At 39.4% G+C, this 22,191-nt stretch overlaps 2 protein-coding genes and 1 long non-coding RNA gene across 4 annotated transcripts in view; 1 reads left to right on the top strand and 2 right to left on the bottom strand.

Annotated features, from left to right (window-relative positions):
- LOC145428878 (uncharacterized) overlaps positions 1-8,115 on the bottom strand; it is a 24,901-nt gene extending 16,786 nt beyond the window's left edge. Inside the window, exons 1-2 of the long non-coding RNA XR_013909210.1 lie at positions 7,981-8,115; positions 7,377-7,512 (exon numbers count right to left, since the gene is read on the bottom strand). This is a non-coding gene — a long non-coding RNA (uncharacterized LOC145428878). The remainder of the gene's footprint in view (positions 1-7,376; positions 7,513-7,980) is intronic.
- Positions 7,416-13,693, top strand: LOC113022270 (isotocin receptor-like). 2 transcript variants are annotated; one of them, XM_080301738.1, is made up of 4 exons: positions 7,416-7,539; positions 7,665-8,187; positions 8,726-8,762; positions 12,573-13,693. In XM_080301738.1, the coding sequence occupies exons 2-4, from the start codon at positions 7,838-7,840 to the stop codon at positions 12,600-12,602; spliced, it is 417 nt and encodes a 138-aa protein (XP_080157864.1). In that variant the 5' UTR covers positions 7,416-7,539; positions 7,665-7,837; the 3' UTR covers positions 12,603-13,693. The 2 variants fall into 2 exon arrangements, with proteins under 2 accessions (XP_080157864.1, XP_026023271.1); XM_026167486.2 differs by having other exon boundaries at positions 7,665-8,762.
- A 288-nt stretch (positions 13,694-13,981) lies between these two features.
- cav4a (caveolin 4a) lies at positions 13,982-16,505 on the bottom strand. Its single transcript, XM_026166371.2, has 3 exons — positions 16,091-16,505; positions 15,790-15,977; positions 13,982-14,914 (listed from the first exon to the last, which is right to left on the bottom strand). Exons 1-3 carry the CDS (start codon positions 16,307-16,309, stop codon positions 14,764-14,766), a joined length of 558 nt encoding a protein of 185 aa, XP_026022156.1. The 5' UTR covers positions 16,310-16,505; the 3' UTR covers positions 13,982-14,763.
- Positions 16,506-22,191: the final 5,686 nt, after the last annotated feature.

Below are 22,191 nucleotides of genomic sequence, written 5' to 3' on the forward strand. Positions count from 1 at the left end.
TACGCAAGAGAGGTAGAGGCCGTAAGCCTAAATTTAAAAGGGGCCACGTGAAGCTGTCTCCGGCTGACTGGACTGATGAGTGCAGGGAAGCATTCAAGGCCCTAAAACATGAAGTTGTGCATAGTGTCACATTAGCCCATCCAGATTTTACTGCGCCCTTTCTCCTTGCAGTTGATGCTTCCTTTGACGGCCTTGGAGCCGTCCTCTCACAGTTGCCCCCTGATGGTAGCATCGCCAGACCAGTGGCATTCGCCAGTAAGACCCTGTCACACTCTCAGCTAAACTATCCAGCGCATCGTTTGGAATTTCTTGCTCTGAAATGGGCAGTCTGTGACAAGTTTAGCCATTGGCTGAAAGGGAGCCACTTCACAGTGTGGACGGACAATAACCCGCTGACATACATCTTAACCAAGCCTAGGTTAGATGCATGTGAGCAACGATGGGTTTCAAAGCTTGCAGCATACAGTTTTGAACTGAAGTATGTCCCTGGCACCAAAAATGTTGTCGCGGATGCATTGAGTAGAGAGCCATTTGTCCAGTCGTGCATAGGCCACAGGCTAGTCACTGAACCTTATGCTGCCCTATTGAACCAAATGCACGGTCTGGTGGATGGGACTGTGCAGGATATGTTTCGGTGTGCTGCAAACTGCCAGTTGGTTGTGGATCAGTCTGAGGAAGGAGCTACAACTATCCTAGCTAACCCTCAAGGTTCTCTCTCGTCACAGGATGTTTCTGCTGTGTTGGCTGCACATGACACTGGTGGTATCAGCCATGTGAGAGGTGTGGGATCTGATATCCCTCAGGTCCCAACTATTGCCCGTCCAGCCTGTACGCCGAGAAGTGAACTCGCTAACCTGCAGGAACAAGATGAGGTTTTGGGCAGAGTTTTCTTTTATGTCCGGCGTCACAAGAGGCCCACCAGGCATGAACGTGCTAGCGAGTCCCGTGGTGTAATGAAATTACTCAGACATTGGTCCAGACTCTTGATTAAAGATGGTATGTTGTATAAGGTGAAGAAAGACAGGAACATGAACGTGACGATTTACCAGTTTGTTGTCCCAGACACTCTGAAGACTGAAGTTCTCCGAGGCATCCATGATACGGCGGGTCATCAGGGCCAAGTCCGCACCCTGTCTCTTGCAAGGCAGAGATTCTTTTGGACAGGGATGGAGCGTGACATCATCAATCATGTGAAAGGCTGTTTTCGTTGTGTGGTTGGGAAAACCCCAGAGCCGAATGACCGTGCCACACTGGAGAGCATTTGTACCACTGAACCGATGGAGCTAGTCTGCATCGACTTCTGGACTGCTGAACAGACTGACAAGAAGTGCGTTGATGTTTTGGTTGTCACAGACCATTTTTCCAAATTAGCGCATGCATTCCCTTGTAAGAATCAGTCTGCCAAGCAGGTTGCTCGCCGCCTGTGGAATGACTTTTTCTGTGTGTACGGCTTTCCCAGACGTATACACTCTGATCAAGGAGCCAACTTTGAGAGTCAACTCATTAAGGAGCTCCTGGACATGGCTGGCATCCAGAAATCACACACCACTCCTTACCACCCAATGGGGAATGGTATTGTCGAGCGATACAACAGGACCTTGGGAAATATGATACGGGCTTTGCCCCCTCAATCCAAAGCCAGGTGGCCGCAAATGCTTCAGATGTTGACGTTCTGCTACAATTGCACTGAACATGAAACAACAGGTTTCGCACCTTTTTTTCTCGTATTTGGGAGAATTCCTCGTCTGCCTGTTGATGTTGTTTTCCAGCATGTTCTCCCTGATGGTGCCGTTGTTGACCACTGTGAATTTGTCGCCCATTTGAAGCGTGACCTGTCTGAGGCTGCCCGCATTGCCAGGCAGAACAGCCGTATTGCCCAGGCTCACCAGGCGAGGAATTATGACCGCAAGGCTAAGGGTGCGCCCCTCTCAGTCGGTGACAGAGTCTTGCTTGCTAATCGTGGTGAGAGAGGAAAGAGGAAGATCGCTGACAAATGGGAATCCACAGTTTTTGAGGTGGCGTCTGTGAAACCTGACATCAATGTGTACCACATCAGAGACCCTGTGACTCTCAGGGAAAAAGTTGTTCACCGAAACCTACTACTTCCTGTGAGTTTCATTCCTGCAGGAAACGAGTGCATACCAGTGTCAACCTGCCCCTCGGTTGCGGATAGTGGACAAGGTGAACCAGAACTTCCAGGTGATGTGCAGGATGGTGAGACGAAGACGGTTCGCTGGCTCATGCAGATGGACCAAGCAAGTGACAGGGACTCTGCGGTTGGTCAACCTGGTTGTTCTCTTGGTGCGGCTTTCAGCGTCCCAACCTCTGAGGCAGAATCGACTGTGGCCCCGCCTGCTGGGTGTGACCCGTTGGTTTCCCGGTTGCCCTCCCCTGCCCCCTCTATTGAATCTGTTGTGTCCCGGAGTGCCTCCTCGCAGCTTCTGGCGGGAGATGCTCCACATGTCCTTTCCCCTGAGCTTGTGACTGACACACGACTGAGTACAGGGGACCGTGTAGTGCGTACACAGCCACCACCTCTTTGTACTAGATCAGGTAGACCTGTGAAACCTCCAACACGTCTCATTTGTAAGATCAATGAACAACAGGTTGATGATTCAGTGTCGACAGTTGACTCCTTGTTTTCATTTGTGCGAAATATGTTTTCAGGATAGATTACTAGCCGTTTTGCAAATGTGCTGTTACTCAGAACGTTTTGGGTAATACCTGCGTGGAGCAATGTTCACATCATGGGAGGTGTATACGGCATCTTTCATATCTGGGTTGGCAGGGGAATTGGCCGCTCTCTTGCTTGCCTTATTCCATATGGAAAGTTTTTTTAACTGACTTGAACTATCTTGTGCTCCCACGGTCACACTGTTATGTTTTATGCATTGGAAGTTTCTGTTTTTCTGTTGTCATGCCCCAATTTAGCAGGATTTAAGGGGGGTGTGTGTAACATAGTTAAATAGAGTTGAAGTTAAATCCCGCTAAATGGGACATTGGCGCCACCTACTGTCGAAAAAGTGACCCTGCAATATTCACAAAGGGCAAGGGATTCTGGGTAATCCTCAGAATAATGGAGGATTCCTGCGAGGTAAGGAACGCGCAAATGTCGTGGGGAGGAAAAATCATATCGCAGGCTGTTAAAGTAATACAGTCTGACCCGATTATTTTTGTTGTTTATATATCATTTGTTGCGGGTCATTTCTCCAGTCTTTATGTTGAACTGAGTGCACGTTTATGTGAGATTTCTTTATTGGGAGGAGAGGAAACAAAATGGGAGCATAGTTAGCTAACTCTGTTGTTGCTTTGCCGTTTAGATTTTGTGCTGATTGCCCACGACATTAAAAAGAGAGCATTCTAACCATTGCCTTTTTGTTGTGAATGCAGGTATGTGACTGTGCCACACTGTTTAGAGAATTTACATTGTTTCATGTACAGCTTTAAAATATATTTCTATATTCCTTTCATTTGGGAAACTTAACATGCAATGTTAATGGTGTTGAAGTTTTTCTATTTTGGTTGTATAAATTTACCACTATACGATCACACTGCAAGTGGAAATGTAATCCTCAGAATAATGGAGGATTCCTGCGAGATTTTGTGCTGATTGCCCACGACATTAAAAAGAGAGCATTCTAACCATTGCCTTTTTGTTGTGAATGCAGACCAGAGAAGACACTACACAGAGGTCACATATACTCTTGGTTAGTTAAGTGACTCTCTTGGTCCCAATTCAAGTGAGCTGCATTTTATTTGAAGAGAATCAGACTAATGGCAAGGAAACTGCCAAATAAAAATGAGTCAAAGGTGGCTGCAATGAAAGCCTCAGAGACCATTAGCAGGGAATATACAGAGCGTAGGCTTGTGTCTGTGGGTGTGTCGATTATATTTGACTTTATGTTTCTGTCCAGTTACTTTTTAACCCATAAGCTTTTTATTTAAAAAATATAGATCCCCCTGCCACTTCATTGGGTACACCTGTTCAACTGTTTGTGAGTGTAAATATCTAATCAGTGATTAACATGACACAACTCAATGCATTAAGGCATGTAGACATAGTCAAGATGACAGGCCAGAGTTCAAATCAAGGATCCAAATGAAAAAGAAAAGTGATTTAAGTGACTTTAAATATGTTGTGGTTGGGGGCTGAAAAAGAGAAAATATTCAGTCAGCAGCAGTTCTCTTTGCCTAATTAATTTCAGAGACCAGTGGAGAATAGCCAGACTGCATGAACGTGATAAGAATCCAACTAAAAGTAACCACTTGCTGCAACCTAAGGTATGCAGAAGAGCATTTCTGAATGCAGAACACATTGAAGCTTGATGCAGATGGCCTACAGCATAAGACCCCACCAGGTGCCATTCATATCAGCAAAGGACAAGAAACTGAGGTCACAGTTTATTCAGGCTCACCAAAATTGGACAGCAGAAGATGGGAAAAAGGTTGCCTGGGCCGATGTGTCTCAAAGCCTTTCGGTCTGTGACACTGAGAAGTTAAGCAGTTAAAAACGTTTTTATTTAAACAAGCTTTCTGTTGAGAGATTTTATTGAATTATTGTTTATGAAACTACCCGTTTATTTTTTTGTGACTGTTGAATATTTGGTTGGGTTTTTTTGTTGTTGGTTTTTAATGGCTATTGCGGCATTTAATGTTCTTATTTAGTTTTTTCTTTTTGTGTAAAAGCTGTTAATAAATACACTTATGTTACATATCCAGGTTGAGACAAAGAGCTGGGTTTGGTGTGTTCAGGTTTTATCAGCTGGCATGTGTCACTATTTTCTACAAACTGGAAAGGAAGAGAGTGTTGGAATTTTCCTGTCAGACTGTAATTAATGAAATAAAGTGTACATTTGCTCAGGAAAATATCCTCAGAATCTCAAATGATTAGGGTCCAGATGTCCTCATCGTGGGAACGGTATAACCTTATCTGATGTGGGGTCATAGATCTGTTCTGTTCAAAATCATTTAAACTTGTGTTCAAAGCTGACTTTATTAGCATTAATCTCTTGGCCATATTTTTGGGGGGGAAAAGCAAAAGCTGACTCAGTACTGACTGGCAGACTATTTTTCTGATAAAGTCCTTTGCTCTAAGAGCACACACAGTTACTTCTGTGAGTCGGTCTGGCATATTTTCTTGTAAGTAAATTATAGCTTTCTGTCACAATAAGCGAGCCTCTTGGGTCTGACGTAAGTATGGTTTGGTCTGGGGTTTAAGTTTATACCCCAATGGAAACTTTGATCTGTTCTGTGTTCTCTTATTAACTGCTTAGTCCCTGTTGTTGACCTAAGGTCAGTGTAATCAACCATTTGTTTGCTCTAATGTCACAGATGCTTTTTATTTTATTTTATCTGACAACAAGACATAAAGGTCCCTGAGAACCATTTAACAGATATCTCACCCAACCAGTAGAGGCCACTAGTTCAGAGATGACAGAACCCGGTTAATGTCGTTTTTATGTCCCCACATAAATATTTAAAAATTACTGAAGGAGGTGGAAAGTTTTTTTTATCGGTTAAATCTGCCAGGATTTATTTCTTGAAGCTATTGCTTCAAGAAATGGATTAGAATTCATACACTGCTGGGAGTTTGCTATTTGAAACCATTTCAAGTATTATGAAAACTTATTTGACCTCTAATCTACAGCTTCCTTCTCACTAATTAAATTTTGCCTATTATGCAAAGAGGAGCCATGAGCCAAAACAGAGACATCATCATTAGTATTATTATTATTGAGAGATTTTCCAAGCATTACTGAGTTCTTACTTCTAAATAAGATATTTTTATATTTTCAAGGCAACATGCTGGTAGGTGCTTGTATTGCGGTTTTTATGACGGCTTTATGGGCAGCACTGACACGCCACAGTGTAGAGTGCCAGTGCTTGGGGATGTGCCCAAATGCTAATGTCTGGTGCAATGAGTGACTTTTATTCAACAAAAAGAGGTTAAGAACAGTACTTTGTAGTACAGTGCATTACTTACAATGACTCAAAGCTGTACTGCATTGCGTATTAAGCAGTTAGTCATAAAGATGTCTTGAGATTTATTTGGATAAATAATTAAACATGGACAGTAGTTTGGTCAATACATTCAGAGGTGTCCTGAGACATAAATGAACTAAGTGCCTCTTATATTAAGTACATGTACTTAATATAATGAGCAATATAAATTTCTTACATATTTTGAAATAGTTATTTATGTTCTTTTCTATGTTTCATGTACTCTGTGTGAGCGCTCCATGCTTTATGCCAAGTTATCAATTTACAGGCAGTGAAAATAGAGGATGTTATAGCTCATTCTCGTTGCTATGCATCATTGCCTTAGGTCAACTAGTTGAGCCAAAAGCAAAAACATGTAGGTTACATGTACTGATACTTAAATGGGGAAAAAAAGAGCAAGACAGAGAAATCTGCCAACATGTCTGGTTAGATTAAATTTAACAGACAAGGCAATTCAGACAGGCCAGTTCAGCTGAGTGATAACAGACAATAGAACACCTGCAAGTGTTCATCTGCACCTATTCTAAGATAAACTGAAAGGAACAAATGTCTTTCATACTGTACATCTGATGTTCCCATGTTCATGTTCATTAAGAACAATAAATATTTCTTATCGAGTCAAAATAAAAGAGACCCGTTTGCAGTGAAGCAAATAAGAAACACTGGATTTAATAAAGTAAAGATTTTAATGAAATAAGATTACCTTCATACACTGAAATCACGGTTATTGTTTTTAAGTAACTAAAATATGTCAGAAATATATAATGATTTTTTTCAGAATTGAATTGCTATAAGGTTGTTCTATAAAGAAATGATAAAACATTAAATTACTGCTTTAAAATGGATGAGAGTGATTTCATGGAGTCTGAATCAAAAGTAGGATATCTGACATTTAAACAAAATGACTACATTCATTTTGACTGTTGCATGAGAGTGAAGGGCACTTTTGATGGTATTAATGACATCAACCCACATTCTTTATGTGCAATTGGATTCAGTGAGTCACTTCCCTTGCACAGTTATTATGCTTTTTGCTATTACCTGACAGACCCTTAGCATAAAGTGCCAAATTACAGCACCACATCACAATCCCATATATAATGGCATTCATCCAGATAACATCCTTTTCCATTTACGGTATCTTTGAGAAAATATTGACCTTTATAGTCCAGACTGGAATTTTTGGACTCCAACAACAGCTCGCTTTAAATAATGTAGATGCTGAAAGCACTAACTGTGAAACTGTGAAACAAAAATGACACTGCTTTTAGGCTATTGGGATGATTTGGCTCAAAGTATTTCACATTGTCAAAGCTTACACTAAGTGAACGTATGGGGGAGGAAGAGCGAGACAGAAAGAACTATAAGGTCCATACCCAAGTAAGCAGTTTCCTTCGAAGGAAAATGAAACGAGGGGAGGGGGTTACTGACACTGGTAGCAAGCAGAGCTTCGGTAGATCAGACATCAAACTGGAGGCAGCGAGTGATGAGGACAGTGGTGCTCCAAAGTCCCTAAGAGAAGATAGGATGATTTAGTGGGTGAGCGCCTTTTGAACATAATCACTTAAATACTGTTATTTCGTTAATTTACTGTTTATTAGTTTAAAGATTAAAGTGCAATGACCAAGAGTTTTCAATAATAATGTTTTCCCTTCTCTCTGCAGACTGCAGTCCTGAGTTCGGATTATTAAACAGAAAGGGAAAATAATAATAATAATAGCGGGGTGTGCTGGCAGAAAATTACGTAGGGAAACTAAGCTAACACAGCTGATAGAGGTCCCGAACCTGGGTTTGTGATGTGACTGCTGGCTGCGCCTAAGTGGCGCTTTTACGCACGATGGAAGACCTTTTACGCGAGCAGTACAGTTGGTCTCACAATCTCACATGGAGCAGCTCAAGTCGTGAAAATGAAAGCTACGTAGGAAACACCACGGTGAACCCTCTGAAACGAAATGAAGAAGTGGCTAAAGTGGAAGTTACCGTTCTGGTCCTTGTGCTGCTTCTCGCGCTGACAGGCAATATGTGCGTCCTGTGGGCTATTCACACCACCAAGCACAGTCAGTCTCGGATGTATTACTTCATGAAGCACCTGAGCATCGCAGACCTTGTAGTTGCAATCTTTCAGGTTTTACCTCAGCTCATCTGGGATATCACTTTTCGCTTCTATGGACCCGATTTGCTGTGCAGGTTGGTGAAATACCTCCAGGTCGTGGGTATGTTTGCGTCTACGTACATGCTGGTTTTAATGTCGATAGACAGGTGCTTGGCAGTCTGCCAGCCACTTCGCTCCGTGCACAAGAAAAAAGACCGCTTCTGTGTGATCGCCTCTTGGATGCTCAGCCTGATATTCAGCAGTCCTCAAGCTTACATATTTTCTCTTAGGGAGGTCGGTAATGGTGTGTATGACTGCTGGGGGGACTTCGTGCAGCCTTGGGGTGCCAAAGCATACATCACTTGGATGAGTTTGAGCATTTACATTTTCCCAGTGGCCATTTTAAGCATCTGCTATGGTTTGATATGTTTTAAAATATGGGAGAATTTCAATCTAAAAACCAGAAGGGAGCACTTTCTGGCTCTCACTCCAAGGCCCTCCAAAGGCGCCCAACCCTTTTCTCGTGTGAGCAGCGTGAGACTCATTTCGAAGGCTAAGATCCGCACAGTAAAAATGACATTTGTAGTGGTACTTGCTTATATTGTGTGCTGGACTCCTTTTTTCTTTGTCCAGATGTGGTCGGCATGGGATCCTGCTGCACCAAGAGAAGGTAAAAGCGCACCCAACGGCCTTCGTTTTACCATAACAGTTTTTCTTTTTAAAGTGTTTACACATTTTGATTAATGGCAATATTTATTGGTTTATGACGCCGTTTTCTTCCTTCTATTGTGGGCAAAGTGCTTAGTGACACAATGACTAATGCGTCGTCTTTGTCCAAGATTAATGGTGTTGATTTTTTTTTTCTTGCCAAAAGCACTTAATAGGGAAAAAAAAATTCTGTTCCACAAGTGTCCCACGCAAACAAAAATCATTCTTCCACCTCACAACACATCTTTAGGAATGCACAAGCAATCCGCCGTTCTTTCAAGGCAACACAATGGTGTTTAAAATCAGACTTCCCCAGAGTAAACAGAAATGGATGGGAGTAACATTCACAGTGGTTATCAGTTTGAAGAAAGACCTCAGAGCCTCTAGGGGAGTAAATGTACCAGAACATCAAAGCGTTTCTGTCTCAATTCCCAGTGCTATTTTGTCTAATATCCATTTAATTGAACTGTTTGTTCAGATATACTCCTCAGATCTTGTCAGTTTGCCATTAAAGTAGACATTCAAGCTGCATTATCTTAAAAACATCCACAAATGTGCATTCAGAGCTTTCAGAGATTCCAATCAATGTTTTGGTGGCCAGACTTTCCCCCCAGAATAATCATTTTCCTGTTGCTCTCATTTAAAAAAAATAAAAAATACCAAGGCCAAAAATGTGTCAAACAAGCACAAATTACATTTAAAATATATCTAAAAAGAAAAAAAATCCCAGAAGGCTGTGTTATATTAGGGACTCCAGATTGCTTGAAGTATTGAAGTATTTTTTGTCAGAGTGCATTTAGCAATATAAGTATTATCTGTGGACACAAAAAGTACGTTTAGTGGCTTAGAAATAAAGAATAAAACTTTAGAAATAAAGAAAATTTATGTTGGTCTCACATTCATATATTATATCAACTTTCAAAATTTTTTCTGTCTTCATCTTCTTGGTTTACTCAGGTCAAGCAGTATCATCTGTTTCTCAATAAATACACCTGAACAATAATTGAAAAAAGTTACACATATATTTTGCCATTAAGCAGCCACAATAAAAACTTGTTTCCTTCTTTATAACTCAGTGGGATAGCAATGTTACCGGATTTAACACTCTAATATTAAGCATATATTTAATATTTGTAAATCCAAATAATAATGCAGAATAGGGGAACGAACAGTGCAATCACTTTAAATTGATCAGTCTTTTTTATTACGAACAAAGCCAAGCCAAGGACTGGAGAAGGGTTTCCAAACCTACCACTGACTTAATCTTTGCCACGTCTCTGTCTGTCATGCAAGCAGCGGGGAAGCCTCTTTCGGTGTTGCACATATTATTATCTTATCAGCAGACTGTTATTGTAGAATCATTTCTCTACTGTTCCCACTCTGGTAAATTTTAAAAAGCCTTTTTAATTGTAATTATACTTTTTAACTTGAAGCAAGTAAGAAAGCATTGCTTAAGGAGCTCAAAAATTTTATAAATCAGTAGAGGGTTACAAAAAATTCCTTTGACATATAGTCATGCTTGCATAAGTAAATCATAAGAGTGAGTGACTGGTCTGCCTCTGGTACTATTTACAGGGCATAACAAAAATACAGTGGGGCTTAATACATCAGTATAATTTGTGGAGCTGGAGCAGTTTTATGAGAGGCAGACAACAGATTGAATTTAAATCAGGCTTTGTGGTTTCAGTGCACATCAAATTCTTTTAGATTTCAAAAAATACTTTTCCAAGGAAAGTCTCTGTGCAAATCTATATGCAAAAGTAAAGATAATTTAGATTCTCTATATTTTCTGACTCATTGCAGTCTCTTTGAAGTAATGCCACATGGGTTAAGACTCCATGAAGGTCGTGTTTATCAGGGCATTTGATCCAGCATGAAACCTGTGAACTTTTTTCCAGGGCCTGCACTTCAGTCATAACATCACACTGTAAAACTTCCAAAGGATTCACTGATAATGGAGGAGAATGTGGCTTCTTGCACTCCTGCAATGTTTTCTTAACTTTTTATCCTCAAACTTATCTTTGATATAGAGCCTGTTCTTCCACAAAGTGACAGCAGCTCTGTTTTTGAAGTTGACATCTCATCCTTTATATTTCTCCTGAAAAGAGCAGTAAATCACAATGCTGAAAAGGAGTTAAGATAAATGTTTTTCTTTCATTTCAGAAAGTGATGAATGCATTGTACCAATATAAAAAGGAAAAGTTGAATGCTGTCATTTTCAGTTTTTTTCCCCTCTGTATTTCCAGTGGCTAGGATTTCTTGCACCAAATGATTTTACAACTCTGGGCAGGCTGTTAAACACTTTTCAGAATTTTGATGGGCCATTTGGTTGGCACACCTCTCACAATAAAGCAAAGTACTGTGGGGACTCAGAGTACAGGGAAGAGAATGGGTCAGTGCTTGAGGACCGACGCCAGCAAGCTCTAAATCTCTCTCACCCTATTTAGGATAAAGAGGGGGGACTTGGAAGTTGTCCTCTTTCCACTTTTCAGATTATGTGCTTATTCAGTGTACTCCAGGGCTCTAATAATTGGAATGTAATCAATTGAGTGAATGAAAAAAAAAAGCTGTATTTTTTCCACCAAGGACAGGTTCTTTTAATCGAAGCTGTTCGTCATATTTGTTTTCAAGCAACCTAAAGTTCTATCTGTGAGGCATCCAGCAGCTACCATGTTTCATTTTTATGATCCAAAATGTTTTTTGGAGGAGGAAGTCTGAATTGCATTAGCTTGTCAGCTAATATAATTCTGTATGAATAATGTGGGTATACAATAAGTACATCAGATTGACAGATTTACAATACATACATGAAATTAAGCATTAAAAAGGGCCCCAGTGGTTTTACTGGGTTTTATGACCCCAACCCAGTACTTTTAGTGACCTAAAAGATTATCAACCACACTATTAGATATGCTATCCTAAAATATTACATCAGATGGTGGGGCTTGATGAAAAAGCAGGGTGTTTAAGTTGTTAGACTATAAAGTAGTTGTTCAGATATTTAAATACAAACTAAAAGTGTTGGCTCAAGTAATAAATTGCCATTACCCTTCCTAGAGCCTCGTGAAGCTTGAACAACTTATGAATAAACAAACTTTCAAACCTAAGCATCGAGTGATTACATCTTACTGTGATGGGGAAAGACTTGCTAGTCTTTTTAAAGATCAACCCACTTCTTCTTTCTAAACTGTTCATTTTATTCATGGTGGCAAGGTCTGGTATTTTTCCCATCTTTATTTTCATCACTGTCAGCAAATGCAGTGAAAAGCTGACAACTAGATACGTGTTAGTTTGTCTCTTAACGCTTCTCTGCACTGTTTGTAGCTATAATTCTCACATCTGGTGGTTTCTACAGATGATCAAAATCTTTAAAAAAAAGTAGTTTGCTACTAAAGTATTAAAAGAAAGTTTCAAAAATACACAATTTAAAACAGGAAGACAGTGTATTTGTTGGGTATGTATTTGTTTCAAATTATTTGGTAAATATATCTGTAGGACTGAACGCCAATGTGGTTGTAAATTATTGTGCCAATGGTCATGTTTATGACAAAACATGTTATCCAGTTTAACGCTGCGTGTCACTCATATGTTTTTAATATCATCTGGATAAGATCAGTCGAGCTACACAGCTGATATTTGTTAGTAGAGTCAGTTCAATGTTGGTTGTGGCTTTTCTGGGAAATAACAGACTAAAAGAAGAATGTATGAAGAGGGAAAAAAAAGTCTTTCAAAATAACCTCTTACATGTTCTTGTTTCTCTCCGTCTTCCTAGACATGGCTTTCATCATTGCAATGTTGCTAGCCAGTCTCAATAGCTGCTGTAACCCGTGGATTTACATGTTCTTCGCGGGTCACCTATTCCATGACCTGATGCAGTGTTTCTTCTGCTGCTGTCGACGGTACCTGACAGAATGCTCGTGCAGCTGTGATCAACAGTGCAGACACAAAAGGGGCTCCTCCACTTACGTTAACAAGAACACCAACAGTCAGAGGAGCCTCTCACGCACATCCAGTATGGTACACTGAAAAGCCAGCTAAAAGGCATGCAAGCTTCGTGCAATCAAGTAATCTAGCACTCATACAGCTACCCATTTCACCCATTTAACTGACTACAGAGGCAGTGTGCTGGCTATTGCTGCACATTTTTTCTGTAACATTTTGAATCGAGCTAAACTGACAATGTAAACTTCCTGTCCAGATGACACCCTGCACCCACTGGTGACAGAAAACAGTACAAATGGTGTTTTATATATATCGTGTATAGAATTTGAACAAAATGTGATGTAAAATTTAAAAAGAATTTGTTATCATTTTCATCTTTCTTTGCAACAAAAAATATGTGTAAAGGTAAGGTAATATGTAATGTGTGATGTGAAAGGTCAGCTACGTTTATTCATATATGTTTGTTGTGAATTGTCAAAGAAAACATTGTAGTGTATAGCCTCCACAGGGAGAAGCTTTAAGGTGGAGGAGGGGATTATATAAAAGGGTTGGGGCATTAGTGTCAGCAGTAGAGCTGTCAAATAAAAAACAGTCTGTCTGCGAGAGGGAAAGTGCTCTGATTTGTGATTCGGGTGAAGTTATACTAATTTGACCTGAAGATTGAACCCTCCAAACCAACCAAAGTTTCATAATTCACACTTATAAGACACAAAGACTTTTTTTCCCTCAAAAGCTCAAATCAGTGTGGAAATAAATCTGCAAATACGTAATTGGTCCAATACCATCACACAGTAAATTTCATAAGTCATGAATGATAGTTATCTGTCCACTTTCTGCCATCCTGTCTGTCTATAGATATTATATCTAACAGAGATTTCTCTTAGACATAGCATATGCCACAGTAAATTCTGATGTGCATGGATTTCTGCAACAATAAAGTGTGCCAGTGAAGTCGATCTCTGTCGTGTGAATGTGGATGCCACTGCACATCTGTTCCTGCCTGTTGTTAGTGACAGCTGTGGGAGTGGAAGAGTGACATCAGAAACACCTATTTCAATCAAGTGTTTGCTGCCTCAAATTGCTAAATGTACTGTAGGCAATCTTGACACATCACAATAACTAACTGGATATACAGTATCTCCCTGCATGGTCATTTGTCTTCAAGCAAGAAGATAAAGAGATGACACAGGAAAACTTAACCTTATATTAGGGATGTTGCAACAAAAGAGCATATCATCGTTGTATTTGAAAAATGCTTTAATAATGTCTTTTTAATATCAACAATAAGTCTAAAAGTGTATTAGTTTAAAAACCATATTAAACCATGTCTTTTACTTTCATTTCCTTCCAGGACAATACATCAAATATTAATTATTATTATTCAGAAACATATTCTTGATATTCTGTTCAATGCTAAACCTTTAACAATTATAAAGTTTTTTTCTCTATGACCACAACTGAGCCGTGATAGAGGAGAAGCTCATGTCCAGTAATTATAATTGTGAAATGAAAGATATTTGCACAATCAAATATTTTTTCATTGACAAAGTAGAACTCATTTCAACACTTGGTACAAGGTAACTGAACTCTTTTTTTCTGACTAGACAAAGTATTGTTAAAGCCCCTTTTCATACATCCTCAAACCTAGATCTTGAAAAGCCCAAACTCTATTACATATTATGTAATATTCAAATTGCAAAAAATGATTTCTGCATGCATTTCTTAAACTATAATCCCTCAGAGTGAAAAAAGAACTACATGCTGAGCAAAAAGAGTCACTAAAATGGTTTCACATCCCGAATGTGAAACGAAGAATTGCGTCACCATTGATTTTTTACTTCAAGTCTCAGCAGATACTATCGAACTTTAATAATAGCTATAAATAATGGGTGTTACATTTTGGATAAAGTATTTTTTTTTAAATGCTGCTTGGTTTGGGTCCACGTGACCACACAACAGTAAGTGCACTTGTCCATGTCAATGAGCATTTGCAGTCTTGAAGTGCTTCTCACATGTGAGTCTCATTCTTTGGCCAGGTGAATGCTGAAGCCACCACAACATTTTCCAGCACTTGTGAGAAAAGGCTGTACAATGACACCAAGGACAATGCTCCATAGGCTCTGCAGCCAGCGAGTGCCAATAAGGAGACACTGGATACAGGGACTAACCAACCTGTCATAGAAGAGAACACAAAAATGTTTGTTTTAATATGTAACAGTAATAATTTCCTATTTCTAATTTCTCATGTTGAATTAATATATAACACTCTGCTATAACACTTTGTTTCTCAACAATGAAGTGAAGAGATTAGTACTTATATGGCATCTTAAAGTTATCCTAATGCAGAAAAGCTCGGAAAACACCTGGCTTCCCAAAACAAAATTGGAGGGGGGCTTGAATCAGACCCATCCCACCTTTCAGCAGTCATGTCTTTCAGACTTCACATAACCACAAGGTTTTAATTGACATCATCGAGGTCATTTCTTTGAGCGATTTGAAAGCTCCCTCCAGGCCACGGAAGCTATCGCCCATGGAGTGACACTTTAATAGCATTATAGAAAATTTTTCCCCATCAATATTTCTCAGATTCTTGTCTCATCTCCAGAGGGGTCAGGTGGCTCTTTAGCCTCGAGGCCGGAGGTTCGGATATGTTTTGATGACCATGTGCCAATTTAGGGAGCCACCCAACAGAGGCAAAATGCACTTATGTTGGCATGGTTCATTTCTGTGTCAGTTTATAATTATAACAACCATTATGGAGGAGGATGTTATATTCTCTGACCGCAGCTGTATGTGTCAGTCTTAGGAAGGCTTAGTCTTTTATGATGGTTGGGAAAAAAAATCAAGCTGAAGAAAAAATTTGTCTAGTTCATGCTGCTATACCACAGTATGATGTGTACTGGGGAAAGATTAAAATGTATAGTAATGCATTCTTTCACTGTTGTGTGTGCAGGCTCAATAAGCGGTCACAAAAGGTCACCTGTACATTACTTTAATTGAAAACAAAAATCTTAATTACTAACCTAGAGGTCCGAATCTAAACCTACCAGATATGAAGACAGCTGAGGATGGCGAACAGGAGTCCAGAGATTATTGACACAGGAATGGCCAAAAATATTGTGACTATCCGGTAAATCCAAATCCTAGACACCTCGAACAGGGCATGGCTCCAGATCCACACTCTGTCACCGCTCCGCACTGATACCGGCTCAGCTATAACATCCTCAAACGTCACCTAAAGAATATTTAAGTGCTTTCTGTTTTTTTCAGCTAATGTGCAGCATGACAAATGTACAGATAGACCATGAGATAAAGTTTAATAGAGCTACTGCAGAAAGAATGCAATACCTTAAGGCAGTCATTGATACCTCGGGGGTCTCTTGCATTAATCAGCGGCTTGGTATCACTGATTTCCACTAGTGTAGACGTGTGAATGTTTTCCTCCTCTTCCATAGCAGGAGAGGCCTTCCACAGTGTCTCACGTTGCTCCCCATTTTCAAAGTCTTCAGGGTCACTGGAGTCCCCCAAATCTATATCCACTTCCTCTGAATCGTCCCCTTTCATCATGGTGTTAATTAAATGCAAAAAAAAAGCACAACCAAAGAAAAACAGAGTGGGAAATTGTTACATTAGTAACACTCCAGACTGTGTGAGGCCATTGACTGGAACAGCCCAGCCGGCTGTGCCGGGAGGTTATATTGGGAACGTTACAGTGCCCTGGGTGGTATTTGCAGATGGTCTTTCAAGTGAAGATCATTTTCCTCTGCTGTGGGAGGATATGGGAGGAGGATATAAATACTATGGGCATGAACAGAGATAGCTCTGTATACACTGATACGCCCAAGTGGGACAGACAGACACTAAAGTATAAAGGTCAATTCAGCTTTATTTAACTGGCAACTGTAAACAATAAAAAAAAATCAATTCAGGAATCCGTGCATTGCAATGACCTTACAGTATCATAGACTGAAACTAAATGATTTCCTTCATCTTTTACTTTAGTTGTTTGTAATACAACAAGGCAGAGATGCAGAACTAAAAAGGATTTCAACCGAACATATGCAGTGATACTGGAATTCCTGTCATGCTGATTCTAAAATGTTATTCATAGGCTCCATTACTTCTGCATCTAAAAAGCCTTTAACTACGAGACAACACTGCCCCTATCTGGCCTTTTATGGAAATTAACTACTTATCTTTGCCTGTTCCTAATCTAAACACTGAAATGCTATCCAGTTCTGTACAAGTAATATTTACATCGTGGTTCACTGCTATCAGTAGGTCAAATACTCATCCAATCAGACCATATAAGATACACAAAACTAAGCAACACATACACAAGAGATAGTAAGAAACAAAATCTATACAGTAAATATTGGTGTATGATGTTGTACAATGTAGAACCTAAAATAAAAGAAGCTTATATCAGCAAGGCAAATAGCATGGTGCTGGGTGGATGGAGAGAGAGCAAAAACTGAGGCAGCCAGCTTTTAGAGATGGGCCAGGAGCTTCCAGTTGCATTCATTAACTCTAACAGGGGCTATCACAGTGCATACATCAGGATTTACATAATGGCAGCCCACAGTTCCAACCAGACACTCCATGGGTTCCCTGGCTCAAAACTAAATGAGTTTAAGATGAGCAAATTAAATATAAGGACCAAAACTTAACATATTTAATTTCTTAAGAACATAGCAGCTTTCTGACTTCCTATCCAAAGTTTAATTAGACAATTGTATATAAGTGGCTTGACGGTTGTAGATGGTGTTCTGACCAAGCGGTTGCACAATATTCTAAATGTAAATATGTGGTTGAATGAATTAAACTTTTGCAGTATGAAATGGTAGATTGTCTCTAATGGCTGTAAATGGATGATGGCTTTTGTAACTTTTATCACCCTTTACCTTTATGTCCAAAAAAAAAGAAAAAAAAAGCACATAAAAATTGAGAAATCATATCTTGATCAATATTAAGAGTAATGCATTAAAAAGTTTTGCTCTTTTCAATCCTGAAAAACAGTTTAAAGAAACAAATAAAATGGGGGAAAAAGCCAAGCCTGATCTGAAAGACTGAATGAACATGGCGCTACGTAACAACCTGCTGTCGAGTATGTAACAAACTGTACATTTGTTCAGAGTTGGGGATAAGTGCTCTACTCTGTGATGAGCACTCTACGGTCTCCATGGTAATGATAATTTCTGCCTGCTGGATGGAGATAGAGAGAGAACACAGTGTATGGATGGCAGTGAATTTCCTGTGTTGGTGCAGGAGACAATGGTATGCTAATGGACTGCACACTTCACCAGATGGGGTTTGTTTGTTTCCGGCTTCACAGGTGAGGTCAGCAGACGGTGAGTGCATGTGTGAAGCAGCCAGATAGGGAGAGAGGGGAGAAGCAACCATGAGGGAAAGATAGAAAAAGAAACACGAATATCCCAGCTCACTGAATAATGCTATTCTTACCCCAAGGCTACAATTCTGAGGGCTTGCAAGATAAGATAAGCTTCAGCTAATAAACAAATAATTGGGAGCAGTACTGTCTTTGTCATGTTTACTGAAACATATTTTTAAATAAACTTGTATGTAATAGTTGGAACATGATTTATACTTTTTATATAACAAATTACACTACTTACTTTCTTTTTATATAAATTGCATGGAGTACAAAACACTGTAAAGAAATGGTGTCACAGTTTAGGTATTTTCAAACAGGTAAATTTAAAGCTAAAAATAGAGAAAGAAAAATTTAGGAGAAAAGGTTATTTTCAGATTTTATTATTATGAGGGTTTAAGGGTTCAAGGACGATAATATTGCTTTGCAACACACGTAGAGCAGCACACTAGCCTCCAGTCACAGCTCTGATACAGAGCAGCAAATCAAATGCTCTTTTGGACTTTCTTTTATTCATCCTTCTAAATGAAGTGAAGCGTCAGAGGGCCCAGCCCCCATAGTCAGGTGCAGATTTCATGAAGACTTCACTGCAGAGGACCACGTGAACCATCACCTCATCTCTGATGGTGTTGATTTTTTAGCTTCCTGTTTCCTGTTTAGTAAACCTTTTATATGAGGGCTGTGTAGACGTGGTTTGATCAGATTTGGTCGAGAGTGACCCAGGAACATACTCACACAGCCAGGCAACTGTCATTACATTCTGAGTCAAATTTTGCTAAATCCCAGCTGCCGCGTGGAATTACGTGAAATCCTCTTTTTAACTGATGTCCACCTACTTCAGACTAGTAGGATAAACAAAGACAGACAGTACTATTTTGTCACAACTTAAATCAAATGTGATCATGCATGTTGTGTCCAAGACTTGTAAAAGAAAATATTATGTGGAAGAATGCTGCATTATCACATTTTCCCTTATAGACTAAAATAGAGGAAAAACTGTGCAAATCACAGACTCACAATAAAGAAATTCATGTCACTGAGTGGAGAAATATTATGTTTGCTTTAAATAATCTAATATTTTAACGCCAGCTGAAGCTCAGATCCTTTTCTGCCAGCAGTAGCATTTTATGTGGGGCACAAGAGATGTCAGACAGTGTTTCTTCTCAGCACCTGCCGGTCCAGCTGTTTTCAGCACAATAGGTCAGACTGACCGTTATGTCATGATTCCCACAGTATCATGTATGAACATCTGCAGGTCAGCAAAGCAGCTCTGATACGAAGCACCGGCATCCCCAACACTTGGCATGACTATATAACAGAAAAGCTTAAAATATCCATCCAGTCAGTTCTTTTCTGTTTATTCAGTTTGGGGTCCCAGGGGGGCTGGAACCTAAGCTTAAAATATAAAAAATATATATAAAAATAAAGCATTTGGCAACACTGGTTCAAATATAGTAGATTCGACAGAACTAGTTCCATGAAAAACAGCTGGTTGCTAACCATCTACATTATGCCAAGAGGACTTCATGTCAGTGAAGCACTGTTGCTCTTGCTGCTGCTCTCTAAGCAGGATTATCTGAATGAATTATTTTATTTTGCATAATTTGACCAGATGTGTCAATTTGCAGCCAATTTGCAGAACTCCTTACATCCTATCACACAGCTAATCTGTGTTCCTTTGGTTTGAGAGGCTAAATGGAGAGCGTAACAGCAGAAAGTGAAATGACTCATTAAAGCCAGTTCAAAAAGGAAATGCAGAGCAGAAATGGAAATGAAATGAAGGAAAGAAATTGCCATTTTAAATGTCAGAATAATCTGAATTTTGAATCCATTTACTTTTTTCTCTTTTTAAATTATTTTTTTTTTTAAATTAAAAAACAAAACAATTTATTGAGTGTTTAATGTGGCTTTCTATAAGTCAATCAAGTTTATCAATAGCTTTGTTTGTTTTACATTCTTTCCTGCTTTTGGACAGTAATTATTCTATCGATTGTGAATAAACTGGGCAGGAGGTTATGCTCTGTGAGCACTGCGAACAAGGTTAAATACCTGTTGTGTTAGTTTGTATGCACTTCTGAGGAAACTCTAGGAAAATGCTGTTACTGTATAAGAGGAAGTTCTGGCAAAATAATTTGTTTCGCACCATCTGACAGCACCATCAATCAAACCTTCTCCCTTTGATTCTTCTGAAGTGATTCTCCCATTATTATGTCAGAGCATCATTCATCCTTTTGTGAAACACCAAAGCAGGCCTTCCAGCAAACAAACAGCACTGGGTATAGAAAGGGAAGAATTTTAAGTCTTTTCAGCATACTTACTATTCAGTACAGTAATGTATTACATATTAAATGTTATTTAATTGTTAAGCAGTATGACTGTGTCACCCTGTGATTTTCCTCCTCCTGTATAGTGCAAGTGCAGGAATCCATGCTGGGTGGAACTGTATTTACCCAGCATGCAGATAACTGCCAGTCAGACAACTTTGTAATGCAAGTAATTTTATTTCAAATGTAATGTAATTACTGAATTGATTACAGTAATGCATTACTGTAATGTGTTAGTGAAAAATGTAATGTGATGAGCTGATGCGCTACAAAGTAATGTGATAATTTGTAATGTGTTACTTGTCTTAACACATTACAAATTATTACTTAAAACATTATTATATCTAATACAAAGTGATGTGTTACTTTGTAGCACACAAACACTGTCGTGGTTTGCACATTCTCCTAACAAGTGAAGCCTGTTTAATTCTGAGAGAGTACACAAAGTCGGGCTGTGGCAGGAGGAACATCATTTAAAAAAAACAACCCAAGAAACTAAAATCTAATTCCAAATCAAACATGTGGATCTGCTGTGGTAATCCCTGATGGATAAGGGAGCTTTTTAAGATCCAATAGTCCTTTGGTCCTCTTTGTCCAGTCATCTCTGGACTTTCAATGAAAGCTCACCTGAACCACCTTTATTACCAACGGTTCCTGAGACCAGACGTGTCTCGTCATATGATTTTATGAAGTGTGACATAAGGGCCAAAGGTCACAAACATTCAATATTGGTTATCTAGCTTGTCCTGTGTGTATTCATTTCTCTGGATTCTGTAAATCCTTTAATGATGGGATGAACTATAAATCCTCGAATCCTTTGCAATTTCACATTGAACTATTTATCCCACACACTCTTTAATAGCTTCTTAAGCATTTTTAAGCTCTTTTTCATTCTTAAATGTGTTTCTGGTATCAAGTTCAAAATGTATTTTATTTTTCTTTCATCAATCAGCAGCATTTTATCATCACTTATCTCTTTGCTTCTTCACGTTCTTCTTTAAGTTGCTCACATCATGGGTGACCAAATTGGATCATCTGCTTCTATCTCACCCTGTTCTTGGCATAGTTTTCTGTCAGGGCAACGATCTGCATGCCCTCCTCCACTGCACCCGTAAAACTCCTCTGTGGCCTTCTTCTTTTCTTCTTGTCTGACACCTCCATAGTTAACAGCCCTTGTGCAGTATATTCACTGTCCCTCTTCTGCGCATGTCCAAACCATTTCACCCTTGTCTCTTTGTCTCCAAAAGACTCAAGCTGAGGTGTCTCTCAGATATACTCACTTCTAATGCTGTCCATCCTGATCACAAAAATCTTAGCAACTCTGCCACGTCCAGCTTTGCCTCTTGTCTTTTTATCTTTATACTGTATTTTCCGATAAATGTAGGGATCTAAATGTTTTGAAAGTCATTGCATTTTGTTAATTATACACACGCACACATATCTTAGTGAGCACATCTAATTGAGAAAATACTTTCCCTAGCTGCCTACCCTAACTCTAACCTTCAAAAACGATTTCCTAGCCCTGACCCTTAGCCTAAACGTAACCATAACCTAATTGTAACTAAAACCACATTTGAGCCTCAAAAATGCCTTCAAACTTGTGGGGATGGGCATTTTGTAAAAAGGCAGCGTTATCTCACTTTTAACATATCTAGATGTCTATAAACTGGATTTCAGTTACTGTGTGTATGCGTGTATGCGTGCATGTGTGTGTGTGCATGTGTCTTATTACA

The sequence above is a fragment of the Astatotilapia calliptera genome, chromosome 5, assembly GCF_964374335.1.
Source record: "Astatotilapia calliptera chromosome 5, fAstCal68.1, whole genome shotgun sequence".
NCBI classification, from domain to species: domain Eukaryota; kingdom Metazoa; phylum Chordata; class Actinopteri; order Cichliformes; family Cichlidae; genus Astatotilapia; species Astatotilapia calliptera.

What these genes read in the sequence shown, in the direction of transcription:
- LOC113022270 (XM_026167486.2), top strand. Translation starts at nt 7,838, where the DNA reads ATGGAAGACCTTTTACGCGAGCAGTACAGTTGGTCTCACAATCTCACA. An exon ending in TCCTGCTGCACCAAGAGAAG is followed by an intron (nt 8,763 to 12,572) that starts GTAAAAGCGCAC and finishes CCGTCTTCCTAG; the next exon opens with ACATGGCTTTCATCATTGCA.
- cav4a (XM_026166371.2), bottom strand. Translation starts at nt 16,309, where the DNA reads ATGATGAAAGGGGACGATTCAGAGGAAGTGGATATAGATTTGGGGGAC. An exon ending in GTATCAATGACTGCCTTAAG is followed by an intron (nt 15,978 to 16,090) that starts GTATTGCATTCT and finishes AATATTCTTTAG; the next exon opens with GTGACGTTTGAGGATGTTAT. An exon ending in CTCAGCTGTCTTCATATCTG is followed by an intron (nt 14,915 to 15,789) that starts GTAGGTTTAGAT and finishes CTTCTATGACAG; the next exon opens with GTTGGTTAGTCCCTGTATCC.